This window comes from Notolepis coatsorum (genome assembly GCF_963971535.1).
Source record: "Notolepis coatsorum genome assembly, chromosome: 10".
NCBI classification, from domain to species: Eukaryota; Metazoa; Chordata; class Actinopteri; order Aulopiformes; family Paralepididae; genus Notolepis; species Notolepis coatsorum.
Window position 1 is genome coordinate 42513003 of NC_140174.1, and position 18710 is coordinate 42531712.

At 43.0% G+C, this 18710-nt stretch overlaps 1 protein-coding gene across 1 annotated transcript; it reads left to right on the forward strand.

The window, feature by feature from the left end:
* Positions 1 to 1910: 1910 nt before the first annotated feature.
* pigf (phosphatidylinositol glycan anchor biosynthesis, class F) lies at positions 1911 to 13725 on the forward strand. Its single transcript, XM_084323407.1, has 5 exons — positions 1911 to 2249; positions 2541 to 2632; positions 9016 to 9132; positions 9917 to 10025; positions 13237 to 13725. Exons 1-5 carry the CDS (start codon positions 2022 to 2024, stop codon positions 13348 to 13350), a joined length of 660 nt encoding a protein of 219 aa, XP_084179533.1. The 5' UTR covers positions 1911 to 2021; the 3' UTR covers positions 13351 to 13725.
* The last annotated feature ends 4985 nt before the right edge of the window (positions 13726 to 18710 follow it).

Consider the following 18710-nt stretch of genomic DNA (forward strand, 5'->3'; position numbering starts at 1 on the left):
ATGCACTACTAACAAAACAAACTTCAAACGATGTAAGCATCCTGCCAATAGTTTTAATACAGTATACACATGATTCAATTTGATTTTCAATTAAAAAATAAAAATTCCAGCACTCACGGCTCTGAATATTATACAAATTATATTATAAATATTCAATTAGTCAACTAAATTACTAAAAGAAGTTTTAGTTTAATTTTAGTCAAATGCCTTTTCGTAATCTTTAGTAAATTTTGAGTAACGAACCTGTGTATTATCGCCCTCTTGTGTTCATGTGGCGGCATGGTGGTGTAGTGGTTAACACTAAAAGGTACTGGGTTCGATTCCCTCTTGGGGACCAGGTGGCCGTGTTGCCAGTTACCCAGGTGGGAGATCTCCCGGGACTTTCTGTGTGGAGTTTGCATGTTCTCCCCATGCTCGCAAGGGTTTCCCCTCCCAATAAGATAAACCCAATGGAAAAACATGCACAACAGATCGCTAACGCTGTTGCATCCCTGACGAAGACGGACAGCAGCACTTGGATTGGTCCCTGGGAACGGCGCACGCTGCCGTCCTTGCGTGCCCTTGGGGGGAAGGACGACGGGATGGGAAGTGCAGAGAACACTTCATCAGCGACTCAGTGCATGTGTGTGTGTTCCTGTGGGTCGCCCATTGCATGTGTGTGTGTTAAATCTGCATGACAAATAAAGACTTCTTCTTCTTCTTGTAAATAAAGTGTAACTTTATACTGAATATCTATTTGCATGGACAATGATTGAAATTTATTAAAATAAATTACTTGTTGTTGACCGATTAAAAAAAGATTCCAGGGCTCCAATACAGTTTTTATCCCAAACAGTCACAGTCAAGGGTCTTCATTTTCAATTTTTTTCAATTTTCTACTTTCAATTGCTTTTATAAATGCACTGTTATGCAAATTAAAATAAGAACTAATACTTGTATGACCCCAGCGTGAATGAGGTAATTCCTGGAAAACCAGATGAACTGTTTGCCCCATCATAACATATTTCCTTGTGAAATTCCATCGAGACTGTGAAAAAGTTGTTTGTGATGTCATTTGCGGTCCGCCGATGGACCGCATGCAGAAGAGGTTAAGTGGGTCAAATGTGAATCTAGGTCTTCGTTTAGGGTTTAGCCTTAGATAGTCTGGATTGGCACCATATGGATATAAGCCTGCCATTGATCAACTATTTCCGTCATAATTTCCCTCCCCTTCTGCTTTCTGCAACACTATTTTGCAAGGGCACCATCACTGCTTAACTAACCTCGTTCCCAGTTTTATCTCCTCCGTGAGACTGCTTAACACTGCCCAGGATGATTGTGATTGGTTCAAAGAAATACAAACCAGCCAAGGTGTTTTTCCCCTATACTGGCATGATAATAGGTTCAGCCAGACCTGGCACAGTGCTATATTAGTGTGGAGAGACGTATGGCTACGCAAGACTAGAGCTTAGATAGTCCTGTTATTATGACTTATCATCATCACCACCACCTTTCCAGGAGTTTCTTTCATGTGGAGTTTCTTACATTATTCTATTTGTATGGGTACAACCGATCCTATTGTATTGCATTGTATTTATTGTTTAGTAAATATACATTTTATCTCATATAAGTGTATATTATCTGAATGTTATTTTATCACCAATCACATTTCAGAATGAATGATGCACATTACCATCAAATCTGTTTCTGGATAAATGCTGTTACAAGTTTTTATTTATTTATACGTAACTGTATTTATATTATGCACATTATTCTAGTGAGAATGCAAATTCCAATATGTTTTCATTATCATCAAGAAATCAAAGGCCTACGATTTCCTTTTAGGTATTAGGAACATTATTCTGAAGTCCATGGAATAAAGTTTGACCGGAAGTAACTTATTGCCGTGACTTGATTCGCCGCATGTTTACGGAAGAGAAGCTGGGTGAAAATGAGCTCCTAGGCTAAATTCGTTCGCATTTTAAATATATTTATAGTTATTTCCTCTATTATGTTCAAGTCCTGTCTAGCTGTTAGACAACATGTGGGACCACGAGATCAGAGCCATGGCGTCCTCGCACGCTATTATCGCATCCTCGGTGTTCATGGCCACTGTCCTGCCTGCCGTGCTGGTGCCAGGGTTCTCGGTGTACGGCACACACCTGCTGTGGCTCTACTCGGTGGCTGGAGCGGTAACAGTGGTCAACATCGCCGTCTTCTGGCTGCTCGGAATCAGCCCGCCTACCAAGAAGCACACAGTCGGTTACAAGGTGCCGTTAGGCCTACTGATGTTATTTAAAGCCTATCAATTGAAAATGGGGGACCCTGATGTAAATAAGACAAACGTCTTTCTCTGGTCTGCATCCCCTTAACAATTGTGTGTACAATCTGTTAAATAAAGTTTGCATTCATTCATTCATTCATTCATTCATGTTTTGGTAATCTAGACAGTGACCTCAAAAAGAAGCTGCTTGCTTTCATGCATTCATTCATTCGAATTACTTTGGCATTGTACATATATAATTTGTATTGCCATGACTTCTCCCCTCCCGTCTTTATAGCTGTCTAGGTTGGTCCGCTCCTGTCTCTACCTCCTCCTCTCCTGCCTCTTCTACCACACCGTGGTGGTTCTATATGGAGCACCACTGATTGAGTGAGTATAGCCATCCAGGGAGTGAGGAAGAAGGACAACTAGAGAGGAGTGAGACTGAGCCTCTCCCAACATAAGCCGTCAAAAAGAAACAGCTGAAAACCTGACTATTCATACCCTTACAAAAGTGTATCGTGCTATTTCCATTTTTTTGTTATTGGATTCAAGTTCAAGTTTCAAGTTTCTTTATTAGTTGTCATACAGAAGTACAGAATACTTTTATACAAAATGCTTCTTTCTGTTACGCTCCAGAGACTGTGCTAGGCAAAAATAGATAAGTATAAAATAAAAAGTATAAAATAGAAGTCAAGTACGTAGACAAAAGTGTTCAGTATATACATATACAATGCTCAATGTTGAGTAGAAGTAACTGAGTTACCATACAATATACTATACAGTGCAAAGCAGAAATGGGATGAGGTACAATTTACAGTAAGGTGTAATGAGGTATGGGTTGTAGTGCAAATTCTTTACCAATAAATATAAAGTGTGTTTAGGTGTTCTAAAGTGGTTAAAGTGGGTGCTGCAGTGAGTTGTTTGTTTAAAGTGAGTGTGTGCGTGTGGATGTGTGTGCTGTGAGTGCATTTGATGGTTGTTACATAGTGTTATTGTTCGTTGAGCATCCTGATGGCCTGGGGATAGAAGCTTCTTCTGAGTCTCTCTGTGCTTGCCATGAGACTCCGGTATCGCTTGCCTGACCGCAGCAGTTCAAAGAGGCAGTTGTTTGGGTGGCTGGAATCTTTGATAATTCTCTTAGCCTTGCCCATGCACCGCTTGTTGTAAATGTCCTGGAGAGTGGGAAGCCCCCCTCCAATTGTGTGTTCGGCTGAACGGGCCACTCTCTGTAGTCTGCTACGGTCTTGTGCGGTGCTATTCCCAAACCAGGAGGTGATATTGCCAGTCAGGATGCTCTCTATTGTGCATGAGTAGACGTTCTTAAGGATCTTCTGACTGACTTGGAACTTCCTTAGGCGCCTGAGGAAGTAGAGGCGTTGCCATGCCTTCTTCACAACACTGTCAATGTGTGTGGTCCATGTCAAGTCCTCGGATATGTGGACTCCGAGGTACTTAAAACTGTTCACTCTCTCAACCGGTGCCCCGTCGATGCTGAGGGGGCTGTAGTCCCTGACCCCCGACCTCCTAAAATCCACAATCATCTCCTTTGTTTTGCTGACATTCAGGGAGAGGCTGTTCTCTTGACACCATCCCGCTAGAACCTTGACCTCCTCCAGGTAGGCCCTCTCGTCGTTTGCAGAGATCAGGCCCACCACTACTGTGTCGTCAGCAAATTTGATGATTGTGTTGTTCCGCTGTGCCACACAGTCATGTGTGTACAGGGAGTAGAGGAGGGGACTCAGAACACAGCCCTGGGGGGCCCCTATGTTGAGAGTGATGGATGAGGAGGTGCAGTTGCCTGCTCTCACCACCTGGGGTCTGCCCGTCAGGAAGTCCAAGACCCACTGGCAGAGGTCATAGTTCAAGCCCAGGTCCCTGAGCTTGGCTATGAGTTTGGAGGGGACTATGGTATTGAATGCTGAGCTGTAGTCGATGAACAGCATTCTCACATAGTTCCCCTGCCTCTTGTCCAGGTGTGATGCTGCTGTGTGCAGCACATGGGCTATGGCGTCCTCCGTGGACCTGTTGGGGCGGTATGCAAATTGCAGGGGGTCCAGGTTGATGGGGAGGTTAAAGGCAGATGTAGCCCTTTACTAGCTTCTCCAAGCACTTCATGGCTATGGAGGTGAGAGCTACAGGGCGGTAGTCGTTGAGGCAAGCAGGCTTGGATTTTTTGGGTACAGGGATAATAGTGGATTCGATTCAAATGTATTGTCATTATACAGTATAAAAAATAAGTTTGGCATCAAACTAGAGTGCAAATGTAACAGTAAAGTGCAATATTAAAAACAATGTACAAGTGATAAGATGTATGTATGTACAGAGTTGTAATATTAATATGTACAGTGATTAGGGATGCCCCCCGGACCCCGGTTTTGAACGGGAACCGGTACTATATTAGAAAATACCGGAGTATTTATAAGCTCCGACGTCCTCGGTACTGCTATCGATACTCTAGAGAAATTATTATTATTATTATTATTTAAAAGTTGCGAACGATCCTCTCTCTGTCTCTGCACGAGAAGCGAGCCGCAGCCAGCGAGTCAATTATTACACACACTCCTCGCGAGTCGCTCGCTAGTGCTACACATAGACATACGGGTACTACATACGGGTACTCCTTAATGAAAGTGCTCCCCGACGCCCCGTGCTATAGCGCGCTGCACACAGACAGCAGCTCTGCATGCACTGAGTCGTGATCATGGCGGATAGAGCGAAGCGTTCTAAAGTATGGATATACTTTACAAGGGTCAATGCCGACAATGCACGTTGCCACAAGTGCAACAAAACATTTGCCAGTAAGGGTGGCAATACGAGCAACCTATCAAAACATTTGTTGGCAAAACATGATATTAGTGTGCAGAAATGCGCCGTATTCGACTGCCTTGCGCGCAGTGGTCCATCTGCATCCACGTCCACTGCAGCCGGTAAGCCAAGATACGGAGTTTCCTAGGCTAATAACGAATTATTACAAATAGCCTAATAAACAAAATAATTGTTTAGCTACAAATACTACAATCTAAAAACTTTTTATAGATCGTCAAGCTGAGGCGTCAGCCACCAATGTGTCCCAGGCCAGTGAGCCCACCACACATCCTCCCTCTACCTCCACCACCCAAAGTCCTTTCACCCTAGGCTAGCAGCTAGAGGAAGGATGACAGAGGATAGGGTGAACGAGTGTCACAGGGCTGTGACAAAGTTTGTTGTCAAAGGCCTGCACCCGTTCTCTACAGTGGAGTCCAAGGACTTTAGGTAACAACTAATCATTCAGTGTATATCGTTTTTTTTTTATACATAGTTGTCTAACTTGTCTGTTGTTGTTATAAGTTATTATTGAAGCAGCTATTCCCACCACTCCACACATTTACAATAATTCAATCATTTCTAATCTTTACTGTAGGGAGACAGATGACCAATGCTCTCAACTGCAAATATAAAAATCATTAAAAAATAATCAAAAAGAACCGATAAGAGTACCGATAAAGTACCGAACCGTTAAGCAGTATCGATAAGAGTAGTAGTATCGATAAAATCCTAACGATACCCATCCCTAACAGTGATACAGGTTTAAGACAGTATAGTAGTAGTCATACTGTCCAGCAGCATAACCGTAAGAGTAGGTAAGGGATATGCATAGATATAATATCTACAGATATGCAAAAGTATTATGTGCAGGTATGTACAGACGGATGGATATATATACAGTAAGAATAAATATATACGGTATATACAGCATTATTGTACATGCTATCATACAGAGTTATATGGGTTATATGCAGTTGTATAAGTAGGTATATAGAAGGATTATTTGCAGGTATATAAATGTTTTGGTCACGACACTACCATCATGGTACTACTGACAAAAAAATGATGCCATGCACCATTTGCACCAGTAAACTGTACATGTGTAACTGGAAAGTTGAACAAACAATGTACATCTTCACACAATACACTGGGGCAAACAAAACGCATACTGTCTTCTCCAGAGTCAGACAAGAAGATAGATACCAATTTCCTCTCTGTCCGTTCAGTAGAAAGCTATCCGGCTGCTAGCTAGCCTAGCTTAGCAAAACTGCATGGAAGCAAATACGGACCTGTTGGCCAAAAACACCTCTCCCAGAGTTTTAAGCTAGGCTAGTGGTCCGTATCTGATTCCATTAATTTGTGCTAAGCTAGGCTAGCTTGGTGTGTTGTGTACCGTTTACTTTAGTAAAAAATAAATAAAAAAATTCGAAAGCACCCAGAAAGCTAATTTTTTCTTTATTGTTATAAATTGGATTAAAAACTAAATAATATTGTTTTTACCAATACGATGGTATTGTAGAAATTGTCGGAATACAAAAACGAATCAGTTGACAACACAAAGCCGTGTTTCATTTATTTAGCAGAAAAACAGTGATTGATTGAGTGACAGAACTATGCCTTGCTAGATTCTGACAGCGTCGTAGTAACCAAACATTTTATCAATGAAACCCCAAAAAGGGTGTCTCCTCTAAGCCCAACCCCAAAACCAACCTCCTTAACACATTGGTCGCCATAAACGAGTTACGCCGTTTTTGGCCGCCATGCGTTGAACGGTAAGAGGACAGTAACGTTATTTTCAGCCCGATTGTGCGTTTCTTTGTTTGCAAACAGTCTGATCAATATATCAACCCACACTACATAAAGCCGTTACTGACGATAAAGGAATTATAGATGACCCCCGCCCCCCCTTTCCTCCACGCATGATGAAGCATAATGTATACTGATCATATACATTTGAATTTAATATAGCGTGTATAGGAAAGAAACGGCAATCGATAATCTATCATAATGCGTTTGGGCCTATAACTAGCGTTTTTGGAATTACAGCAGAAAAGCTTATAAACATACTTATATTCAAGACGGTATTAACACAACAATATATGAATGAAAAAATATAACGTTCCCACATCCGGAACGATAGATAATCGATGTTGAATGGGCCATAGTAATGTCAATATAGCAATAAAATAAAAAAAAGTTATAGCCCTGCAAATAAACATCTCCATAGGCTTTCAACGGTGGCAGACTGGGTATAATGATGGGCATACTGCGTGGCAATCAATGTGTTAAAGTGACAGTGCCCCATCAAAATTCAAAACATCAATACAATACCATGACAAATGTATGGTGAATTATGTCTCTAGAACCCACTACAGTATTATACAAGTGCAATAGTGGTACCATGGCAATACCGTGATAAAACTGAAAATATCAACCTGCCATGATACTTTTTTGTGAGGGTAGAAGAAACTACGCCACTAGAATATAGTCGTCATAACTCCTTCTGAAGAGTCTGGGCTTTCTCTATTGCTAAATCTATTGCTTTTGCACAGAAATCAATGACATACACAATTAACATCAGTGTTAACTAGGGATGCTCGATATTGGCTTTTTTACCTATACCGATATTGTCCAACTCTTAATTTCCGATACCGATATCAACCGATACCGATATATGCAGGGTCCCCCCCCCCCAAAAAACGGAATAATTTCAGGTAATTAACATTACATATCTCTTGTTGTGGAATTAACACAACATTATGCATACTTTTGACAATAAATAAAATCAGAATTTGTTCTTACTTGCTTGCCTGGGTAAATAAAGATTATAGAAATGTAAAAAAACATATATATTTCCGACATCACATTTTAATGGCAATATTGGCCGATAATATCGGTAGGCCGATAATATCGGACATCCCTAGTGTTAACAGTATTCTGTGATTATCTTTTACAAACCCCACTCCAGTCTGTCACACACACACCAGGACAGCAGGGGAAAATTGCTCAGTTATTTATGTGTCAACATGATTTAAAAAGGGTTGCCAGGTTTTATAGAAGGTCTTTGGGGAACCCTTCAGGGAAAACATAATCCTCCCAATCCTTAATGCATTGCAGTATCTCATGGATCCATCTATTATGAGTAGGCAGAGAGGAATGTGTCCATTTAAGGAGAATAAGCCTCCTAGCAAGCAGAGCAGTGAATGCAATGCAATAACATTGTGTGTGGCTATGGGTTCATTGGGCATGAAAGCAATTATAAAAAGGCCAGTGAGGGGGTCAGGGTTTACTGTTTTACCTAAGACCCCACTAAAGTGTAATAAAGATTGTTTAATATTTTATTTTTGTTAGTTTTAGCCCATTGTTCAGCACAGACATTTTACATTACCCCTGGTAGTGTCAATTAAATACCCTTAAAGGGGCACTTCACCCCCCCAAAAAAACTATGCTGATTTATTTTGCACACAATCTCACACACATCCAAAACCTCTAACAATTTAGTTTGACAGTTATTTAGAGAAGATTAGTGTGAGTAAGGTCACTGTGACAGCACCCATGGTGATTTTACTGGGATATGGGTACATTTTCAAATTTAGAGCTGTAAATTTACTCACTAATTGATCGTCAATGGACCAATCTCCTGTTCATAGGTATTGAATTAACTGTCGAAGATCATTGGAATAGTACAATGTACATTCTGTCTTAGGGTGGATTGGATTTCCCTTTTAAGTCCTAAAGCCACCAGACACTTTCAAAAGAAGAGACTCGTCCATAGTGTTCCAGCTCTCTCCATCATCCCTAGGATGACATGACAAGGAGGGAGGGACGCAGCCCCAACATTCAAAGACAAAGTTTGTCCGAGCGAAGCAACAGTTGTGATTGGAGATTCAAGAAAAGAGGGGGCGGGGTTTGAGATGGAGGTAAATTCTAGATTGGCCCCTCCAACCGAATGCTTGGTGTTTCAGGTTTGCCCTGGACACGTTCTCCCTGGCTGTGATGTTGACCTCTCTGACGACACTGAGGTGCCTCTGCGTCCTCGGCCCCAACGTCCAGGCCTGGATACGAGTGTTCAGTCGTCATGGGTAAGAGAATATGATCTGCATTATCAGAGGATTTCATCTGATGTCTGTCTCTTCCTCTCTCTCACGCACACACACACCTGACTCACAGAGGTAGGTGGGGGAAAAAAAAGGTATTTCACCTGGGGGCACAACACACACATTTAATTAAATATCCACATACAACTGCACACAGGCAAGGGACAGCATTGCAAATGCAGTGAGACACTAAAGGCCACTTACTCGCCAGTTAGCTACATGAGTGCTCAATCAACAACCATGTTGAGGCACATAACACAATTAGGCAGACAGCACAGCGACATGCAGCATCCGCCTCACCGGCACAGAGAGCAACGTCTCCTCCCCGCCGTGCGGCTGCCAATGGCAACAGACGCACCACAACAAGCACAGTACTAGATTGTCTAATCAATGCTCCTCTTTGCTTTTCAGCGTCTCTTTCTTCATTTCCTTGAGGGTCGTTTAGGGCTGTCCTTGACTGAAGAACTAATAGATTAGTTGATTTAATTGACTGTAGAATTGTCTTTCCCCACACGCAGAAGGATCTCTTTCAATCTAGTGCTTAGCAGAGATGATTAAATCGTTCCGCATGGAGAAAGAATTAAAAAAAAAAATTGAAAAGTCTTGGTCCACTAAGACCAAATGGAAGGATGGCGTAAGCGGGGACTGTCCCTCTTAAGTTATTCATATTTCTCTCTCTCGCTCTCTCTCTCTCTCTCTCTCTCTCTCTCTCTCTCTCTCTCTCTCTCTCTCTCTCTCTCTCTCTCTCTCTATATATATATATATCCAGGGCTATGTCTGTGTGGGACACTTCTCTACAGATCACAGTGGCCTGCACTGTGGTGGGAGCCTGGTTAGGGGCCTTTCCTATACCCCTGGACTGGGACAGGCCTTGGCAGGTCAGTACACACACATTTTACATTTACATTTTACATTTAGTCATTTAGCTGACGCTTTTATCCAAAGCGACTTACAAGTTCTGTACGACAAGCCATCAGGAAGGGCACAACTCTATCAGCTGAGCAACAATGTTCATCAAAGTGTTGAGTGCTACAGTGTAGGTTAGTTTATTAGGACAAGTGCATGACAGTACGGTTAGTTAGGGTTAGATTTTTATTTTTTTTTTATTCAGATAATGGTTGAAGAAGTGCGTCTTTAGTCGACGGCGAAAGATTGGACGTGATTCGGCTGTCCTAACTGGGGTGGGTAGTTCATTCCACCATTGTGGGGCAAGGACTGAGAATAGGCGACTTCTCTTTGATGACCCTCCCGGAGCTTGGATAGGAGTAGGTCTGAGGCGGCCAGAAGATGCAGAGCGTAGGGGTCTTGAGGGTGTGTAGTTAGAGACCATTGACCGGAGGTAGGCGGGAGCGGTTCCCTTTGCCGCACGGTATGCTAGGTCGAGGGCCTTGAAGCGGATTCGTGCAGCAATGGGGAGCCAGTGCAGGTCCCTAAGAAGTGGGGTGACATGGGCCGACTTCGGTAGGTTTGAGATCAGGCGGGCCGCTGCGTTCTGAATGAGTTGAAGAGGCTTAGTGGCAGTGGCCGGGAGGCCAGCGAGCAGTGCATTGCAGTAGTCGAGGCGGGAGATGACTGTTGATTGGACGAGGAGTTGGGTGGCTTCTTTTGTCAGGAAGGGGCGTATCCTTCTGACGTTGCTCAGGAGGAATCGGCAGGTTCTGGTCGTCGCTGCGATGTGAGCAGAGAAGTTCAACTGGTCGTCGAGGACAACACCAAGGTTCTTGGCGGTCGGGGACGCAGTCACAGCTGCATTCTCGACTGTGATTGAAAGGTCGGTTAGGGGGGAGGATTTGGCCGGCAGGTGGAGCAATTCTGTTTTGCTTAGGTTCAGTTTGAGGTGGTTGGACGTCATCCAGGCTGAGATGTCGGACAGACAGGCCGAGATCCGCACAGAGACGTGGATATCTGAGGGAGGGAAGGAGAGGAAGAGTTGAGTATCGTCGGCATAACAATGGTAGGAGAAGCCATGAGACGTGATAATGTTACCCAGTGATTTAGTGTAGAGGGAGAAGAGAAGGGGTCCTAAAACCGAGCCCTGGGGGACACCCGTCCGCAGGGGGCGGGTGGCCGACAGGGTCCCTCTCCATGACACTTGGTAGGAGCGGTCATTGAGGTATGATGACAGCCATGTCAGCGCAGAGCCAGCCACTCCCATTCCTGCGAGGGCCGCAAGGAGGATCTGGTGGTTGACTGTGTCGAAGGCTGCAGATAGATCTAGGAGAATCAGGACAGAGGAGAGGCCTTTCGCTTTTGCTAAACACACACAGATACACACACACTTTCACTTAGGCCTGAATTGGGGGGGGACATTGCATTGACTTATATTCACTTATTATTATATTCGACATGCCTACTGTTCCTCTCACGGGCCGACAAAGGGTGTCAATCTTACATAAATAAATCAACTCTGAGTCTTTTCACAACAAACAGTCATACACGTTATAGGTGGGTAAACACAGCTGTAGCTTTTATTTATAATAAAACACTATATACTTGTACCCTAATGATGAGGAAAGGGCTCAGTGATTAAACCTAATCCCATTGCCTAAAGAAAGTCTTAACATGCCTATAGATACTTATACTATGGAACACACACTATGAATGTATTAAATGGTCCACAACGGCCCCCGAACAACCCAGCTGTAGCTAATATCATTAAAGGCCCACACCGGCACAGTGACAAACCTATGGTAAAGTGGTCCCCTGGTCCACTGGCTGACAAATTGGTCGTCTGTTGTCAAAGGAATCAATGTGCGCATTTGACCGGAAAGAGCCCATGAATGTAAACAAGAAAGTACACGAGAGAGATGTTTTCTAAGTAACTACCAATTTGTTAGCATCTGAGCAGGAGTTAGCAGGAGATGATTATGGGTAGGCTTATTTTATATAATTATATAAAAAAATTATTTACTCAAATTTAGACCAGTATGGTCCTTTTTAAAATTGGGTCTGCTCCACGAACTGTATGTTTGCCTGTACACAGCCGTTGTGATTGGAGGATCAAGAAAAGAGTTTGAGGGGTGCTCCAGTAGCACACCATATAGCGCGCTGAGTCGCAAAGCGGTCGTCCCGGGTTTGCTTCCCACACCCGGTGACCATTTGCCGCATGTCCTCCCCTCTTCTCCTCCCGTTCTCCCCCTCCTCTATCGGTCCTGCGTGACCAGGAAAAAGCTGTAAAAATGCTAAAAGATCATAAAAAAAAAATAAAGGGTTTGAGATTACAATTACAGTAAGCGGTGGCAGAAATATGAAATTGTTTAAGTGTGAATGACATGGTAGATAGAAGTAGAGTCAGCCCATTGTATGCTGCCCCTATGGGATAACGTTTATTAACACCCATGTGACGATTGGAGCTACATCTACCCATCTTTGACAACTTCTGTCGCTATAAATCTGAAATCTGAAATTCTCACGTCTTATTATTTCCCATTGAAAACCTACAGCGCACCGAGCGTCCTTTTCACTTGTGTTCCTATAATACCAAACTCTATGGATAAGTGGTGGAAAGTAACTAAGTATGTTTACTCGCGTACTGTAATAAAGTACAACTTCGAGCTACTTGTACTTTACGTGAGTATTTTTATTTGAGCGAACTTTATACTTTTACTCCACTACATTTCAAAGGAAATATTCCTACACTACATTTATCTGAACACATCAGTTACTAGTTACTTTGAAGAAAAAGATTTTACATAGAAAACAAGGCAAAATTGGCAAAAGATTATATACTTTCACATTTGAAGCCTGTCAACTTCAAGAGGGCTTAATCAGAGCAGCATAACTGGACCACATACCACTTTAACATAACCTTGAATCAGAGCAGCATAACTGGACCACATACTGCTTTAACATAACCTTTAGAGGTCAATGGGTCGAGGATTAAACACTCCCAAGAACTGGAATACACAAACGTCATGCAGAATGCATACTTGTACTTTAGATACTTGAATACATTCAATGGCAAATACTTCTCTACTTTTAGTTAAGTAGAATTTGAATGGACGACTTTTACTTTGACCAGAGTACAATTTTATTTGGGTATTTCTACTTTTACTTAAGTAAAGGCTCATCACATCTTGTTTCTTGTAGGTGTGGCCTGTCTCCTGCAGCCTGGGCTCTGTGATTGGCTTCCTGACTGGGCTCGTCATTGCTCCAGCGTGGATCCACTATCACCGTAAACATCTCACCTACAAGTGCAAGTGAGGGACAGAAGAGAGAGAGAGAGAGAGAGGGTGTGCATGTGTCTGTGTGTGTTTACCCCTGAACACAATGTCTTGTGCAGCCAGAGAGAGCAAATAATGAATAAATAAAGTTATTTGAGATTGGATGAGGGGTTTGACTTGGGAGGATGTTTCCTGCGTGCATGTGTGTGTGTCAGTATGACTTTGACCTCAAGAATGTTTCCTTGTTTTCCTACTCTGTTTCTTCTGCTCTTACTGACTTATTTATTGCGAGTGGTCTGTCCCCTGCTCCGCCAAACGGGAAAGATAATTAAGATGATCAACCTTTGTGCGACATCATATTTTATGTATGAATGATAACGTTGTCTCATTTCTGACACCAATAAACTATCAGTTGTGTAACAGCCTGTGTGGGGTGTTGTGGGGGATCTTGTGAAGGAATGTGGCGAGAACAGACTGTCTGAAGCACACTTGGTTCGAGGCAATATTCATGTTTAATTCCACACTTTATGGTCAGAGATTCATTGACCTATGCCTCGTTTACAGTACCCTATGATAAAAGGTCAGTAGCCTTACAGGGTTAGAGCACAGGTACCAGATATATTGCTTTGAGTTGAAATGTTTTAATAAAAGAAAATATAATTAATTACTGAATTCAGCAATGTTCAAACCTCTAGATGGTGCTGTAGGAGTCCTGGGATTACTGTGCATTTTTTCATGTAAATGAAAGGGCTAGATCAAGTCCTTACACTACAAGTAGTAGAAAGTATGGTACTGCATGGGCAATAACTACCAACTCTGCAAATTGGAAAATGAGGAACTGGCATGAATGAATGAAAACTTTATTTAACAGATTGCAGAATGGTACAATACAGTACGGCTCAATACACACAATTGTTAAGGGGATGCAGACCAGAGAAAGACATTTGTCTTGTTTACATCAGGGTGCCCCATTTTCAATTCATAGTGACATTTATGACATACACAATATACATGACATGACATACAGGTACTGTTACATTTGTGACATATACGATCTGCAAATATACAGTACTGTTACCCATAGATCCTAACAGAATATATACATATGATGGGGAGGAGACTGTACATTAGGGGGGGTGGGTGGGAGAAAAATATATATACGGTGGGGAGGAGACTGTCTATTAGGAGGGGGGGGTTGGACATTTACGGTGGCCAGTTTTTGAATTGCAGCCTCCCGTAGGTGCTCTTTAAGAGCTGTTTTGAATGTGGGTAGGGATTCACATCTTTTTTTACGGCTGTGGGTAGGGCGTTCCACATTGTTGTGGCATAATTACGAAATGTGTTTAGTCCCTTGTTTGTGCCGAATCTGGGTTGCACATGATTTGTGGAACTCGGGGCGGCTATGTGGCGTAGTGGGCAAGGCGCTCGCCACGAATGCGGAGACGCTGGGCTCGCCTGTTCGAGCCCAGCGCTCCACATTGCTTTCAGTTTAGCTGGTCGTTCATACTAATACACATTGGCCGTATTAGGGGGTGGGAAACTGATGGGTGGGGATCGGGCGTTGTGGACAGCGACTCCTACAGGTCGGTTGGTGCGCCTGTGCAGTAGAATCAGGAAGTGTCGGGGGCAGCGTGAGCCTCCCACGCGTTACTCCTCGCCACTGAGAGATCGAGCTGCGCAGGTGAAAAGATGCGACTGCTGTTACCTCAAGTACCGGAGGGGACTTGTGCTATGTATGACTTAGTCCACATTGCAGCCGGCTTGTGGGAGGCAAGAAACAGCGTTCGTGACAGGGGAGGGTTGAATTGGATGATACGAAATTGGGATGGGAGAAAAAATACAGAAAATGGGAGAAAAAGTGGATAAAAAAAAAAAGATTTGTGGAACTCCCTCTGGTGTTGTGGGCGTGGTATTCACTGACCTTTGGGAAGTATTTTGACATGTACATGGGTACCTGTGTGGTGTAGTGTATCTTGTAGACCAGGCCCATTGCAAGTTGCTGTACTCTGTCGTCTACTCTAAGCCATCCTAGGTAGTCAAAGTGGGCAGGGGTGAGGTGGGTTCTAGGAGTAAGGTCAAGTAGTAGTCTGACCAGTTTGTTTTGTGATGTTTGTAATCTTGTTTTTAGCGCCTTTGAGGTGCTTTGGTACCATGAGGTGCAAGCATAGTCGTAGTACCCTTGAATGAGTGCTCCTGCCAGAGTCTTCAGGGTATTCTCGTTTACCCGAGAGGAGATCCGGTACAAGAATCTAGTTCGTTGGTTGACTTTTTTGATTACATTGGATGCCATTTTGTCACAGGAAAGATTTGCCTTTGGATGGAACGCAGGTATGTAATTTCATCTTTCCTTGTGACAATATTGTCACCCACTGTAACTGAGAAGCCGTCGGTCTTGCTGAGTTTGTTATTTGATCCAAAGAGAATGGACTCTGTTTTACCCAGGTGTAATGATAGTTTGTTATCAGCGAGCCAGGTGCAGATTCTGCCGAGTTCTGAGCTGAGCATAAAAGTAAAGGGTGTGTAGTGTACTTTTACCGACTTTGGTATCTGTTTTCACACACACACACACCGCTCTGCACCTGGTTACTGATGAATACGCTTCCTTTTTAATTACTCATTAATCTTGTTCCAACTTTATTTCAGAACTCTCCATCCTGGCCTCCCTCCTCCCCTCTTTCTCATTCCACATTTTAACCTCGGGCATCCATATTGATTCACTTTCATACATAGGGACATTAATTCTGTCCTTTCATATGTGTCTACCTCGCGGGCAAGTAGCCGAAATTGAAAACCTCTATCTCCGCATTGCTGCGTCAAGACGGAGTCGAAGTACGAGGCCAGGGCAGGTAGGTACCTTGTATGCCTTGACGCCGGTCTACAGACCCGATACTGATTTAACTGCGACCATCTTATTCTCCCGACAGCTACACCAGTGTATGTGTGTGTGACAGTGTTTGGGGCTGTGAGACGTTATACTGCATTCTGCCAGAGACTCGGACATTCTCCTACTCTACTTCCGAAGGGCGAGGCAGATGGAGAGAGTGCCTAGGGATAGAAGAGGAAGATGAAGAGAGAGTGAGAGAGGAAACCTCTTGACTACACCGACATGGAAACACCAATCAACACCTCTCACCACTTCAATCTTCTCTACCCTTTCTTTTCATCTTTCTCATGCTCGCTGTGAGCTATGTGAACCCGTTGGGTCTCAGGCAGCCTGACCCCCGTGCTATTACACTCACATCCCATTCGTCCTATGGCCTGATACCTTATTATCTGTGAAGTAGAGGAAGAGCAGTAGGCCCTTGGAGAGAGAAGGTGCGATATTGCAGTTTTCAACCTGGCTGGAACAATCTCCCCCCCCCCCCCCGCCCCTCCTGCATTTCAGAGAGCCTGATGGGCTTATGATAAATAATTGAGTGGGGCGTTTCTTTGTGCATGGCTGTTATTAATGTATGATGTGCTTGTATGAGTGTGTGAGTTGCTATTGTTCTTCTCTACCATTCGAATTACAATTCCTGGCCATTTCATCAACGGGAGGAGTGTTCAAGGCCATTGACACACACACACAAACAGCTTCACAAATTGACCCCCCTTACTCAATCTCAAACAACTTTATTTATTCATTATTGTGGGAGGGCATTGTGGTGAGAGGTAATTTGTCACCCCCCCCACCCCTTTCCTCCAAGGCAGGAGCAGCTGTGTGTTTTAGTGTTTGCAGTGATGTTAAGTCTCTGCCTTTGTTCCTCTGGGGGGAGACAGAGAGAGAGAGAAGTCTGACTAAAAAGTGCAGCCTATATACTTTATTATTTTATGAAATTATATTCTCATCTCACAAAAGACATGCATGCTAGGTACACACTCCTGCTCTTGCCCTTGAGCAAGGCACTTGCATTAGGACTGGAGTTGTTCTCCGGTCTCCAAATAGTTAGGATGGGTTAAATGCAGATGTCAAATTCCTGGGCATATGCAAAATGATATAAGCCTTAAAGGATAAAATAATTCAGGAGTATAGTTTTGAGTAAAACATCAAACATTTGTTTTTTCTTTCAAAAAATTATATCTTGCAGCATATTTTTAGTTTTTCTTTCTTATATTAAAATATATTTAGTTTTTAAGAATTTGTAAAGGATAGGCAAAAATAAGCATGTGCTTCAGCCTATTCCTTTTTTTCGGTTGTTGATTTTGGATTTTGTGTGTGAGCTTGCCTTGAATATGTACATTTGTGATTTTCTTTTTTCTTTTCTTTTTGTAAGCACACGGGTGTGTTTGATTTGTCTGTAAACAAGACCGAAAAATTTACTTCATTCATTCATTCCATTCATTCATATACTTGAATATAAATGAAGAGATTCTAATTCTAATTCTCTCTTGTTTAAATGAGAGTCGTCGAAGCAGTTTTCTTATCAGGCTTGGGCTATGGTGATGTAATTTATAGGCATGCTGTGGCCTCAACCTTTAAATCCCTGGGGACTCTGTCTATCACTCTGCCCTCGGATTCATCACTAACGATAGATAGGACACTCATCACTGTGTCCACCCGTTCTGGCAGAGAGGCACAATAAACACTGGTATTTGTTCATTTTTAAGGCCCTTATTGGTAAGCTACCTCCTTATGCTACATCATTATTGGAATGAAATTTTTGAACGTATGGAACCAGTTCTAGTGACCGGCTGGTCCTTAAAAAGCCTTAAGGTCCCCCTATAGGGGGACCCTGCTTTTCTTTATCATAAATCGATCAATAGAGACCGTATTATATCCCCAATTATCATATCATGGGGTATCATTGGAAAGCCACACTCATTGGCTACAACCCTGTGCAAAGATTTTCGAGATCGTCAAATGATTGACAGAGCTAGAGCCCCGGGAGTCGGGGGTGGTAATGTGTACTTTTGCGTACTTTGGGGCACGCCTCACATATCGGCATGTAACTCGAGAACCGCTGAACGGATTTTGTCACCTGAAAGGGCAACCGACAGGCAACAAATAGGGCTTTAATTCTATCTATATATTGTATTAAAAGAAATGCACACCCGAGCCACTAGAGGTCGGCAAAGAATCGTCCACATGTGGGCCCTTGGATGTTAACACTTTGAATGCCCAGCAGGGGGTGCACATTTAGTGCTTGAATGCCCACATCCACTCCAATGTTAACGTTAATATCGCCTAATCTATGTTTTAAATTATGGCTATGTGTCTAATCCCCCCGTCGCATTATCAATGACCCATTTCCAGTCAACATTGTCGAAGCAGATTGTTTTTTTATCGGTTCATTTCCGTTTGATAGCATTTTGAAAAGCACTAGTTTTCACAGAAAAAAGAAGACATTCTATGATAATCGCCCTTTACTGTAATATTATCGATAGTATATGTGTACGTGTGCACGCTAGTGCCGCGCGCTG

What these genes read in the sequence shown, in the direction of transcription:
- pigf (XM_084323407.1), top strand. Translation starts at nt 2,022, where the DNA reads ATGTGGGACCACGAGATCAGAGCCATGGCGTCCTCGCACGCTATTATC. An exon ending in TATGGAGCACCACTGATTGA is followed by an intron (nt 2,633 to 9,015) that starts GTGAGTATAGCC and finishes TTGGTGTTTCAG; the next exon opens with GTTTGCCCTGGACACGTTCT. An exon ending in ACTGGGACAGGCCTTGGCAG is followed by an intron (nt 10,026 to 13,236) that starts GTCAGTACACAC and finishes TGTTTCTTGTAG; the next exon opens with GTGTGGCCTGTCTCCTGCAG.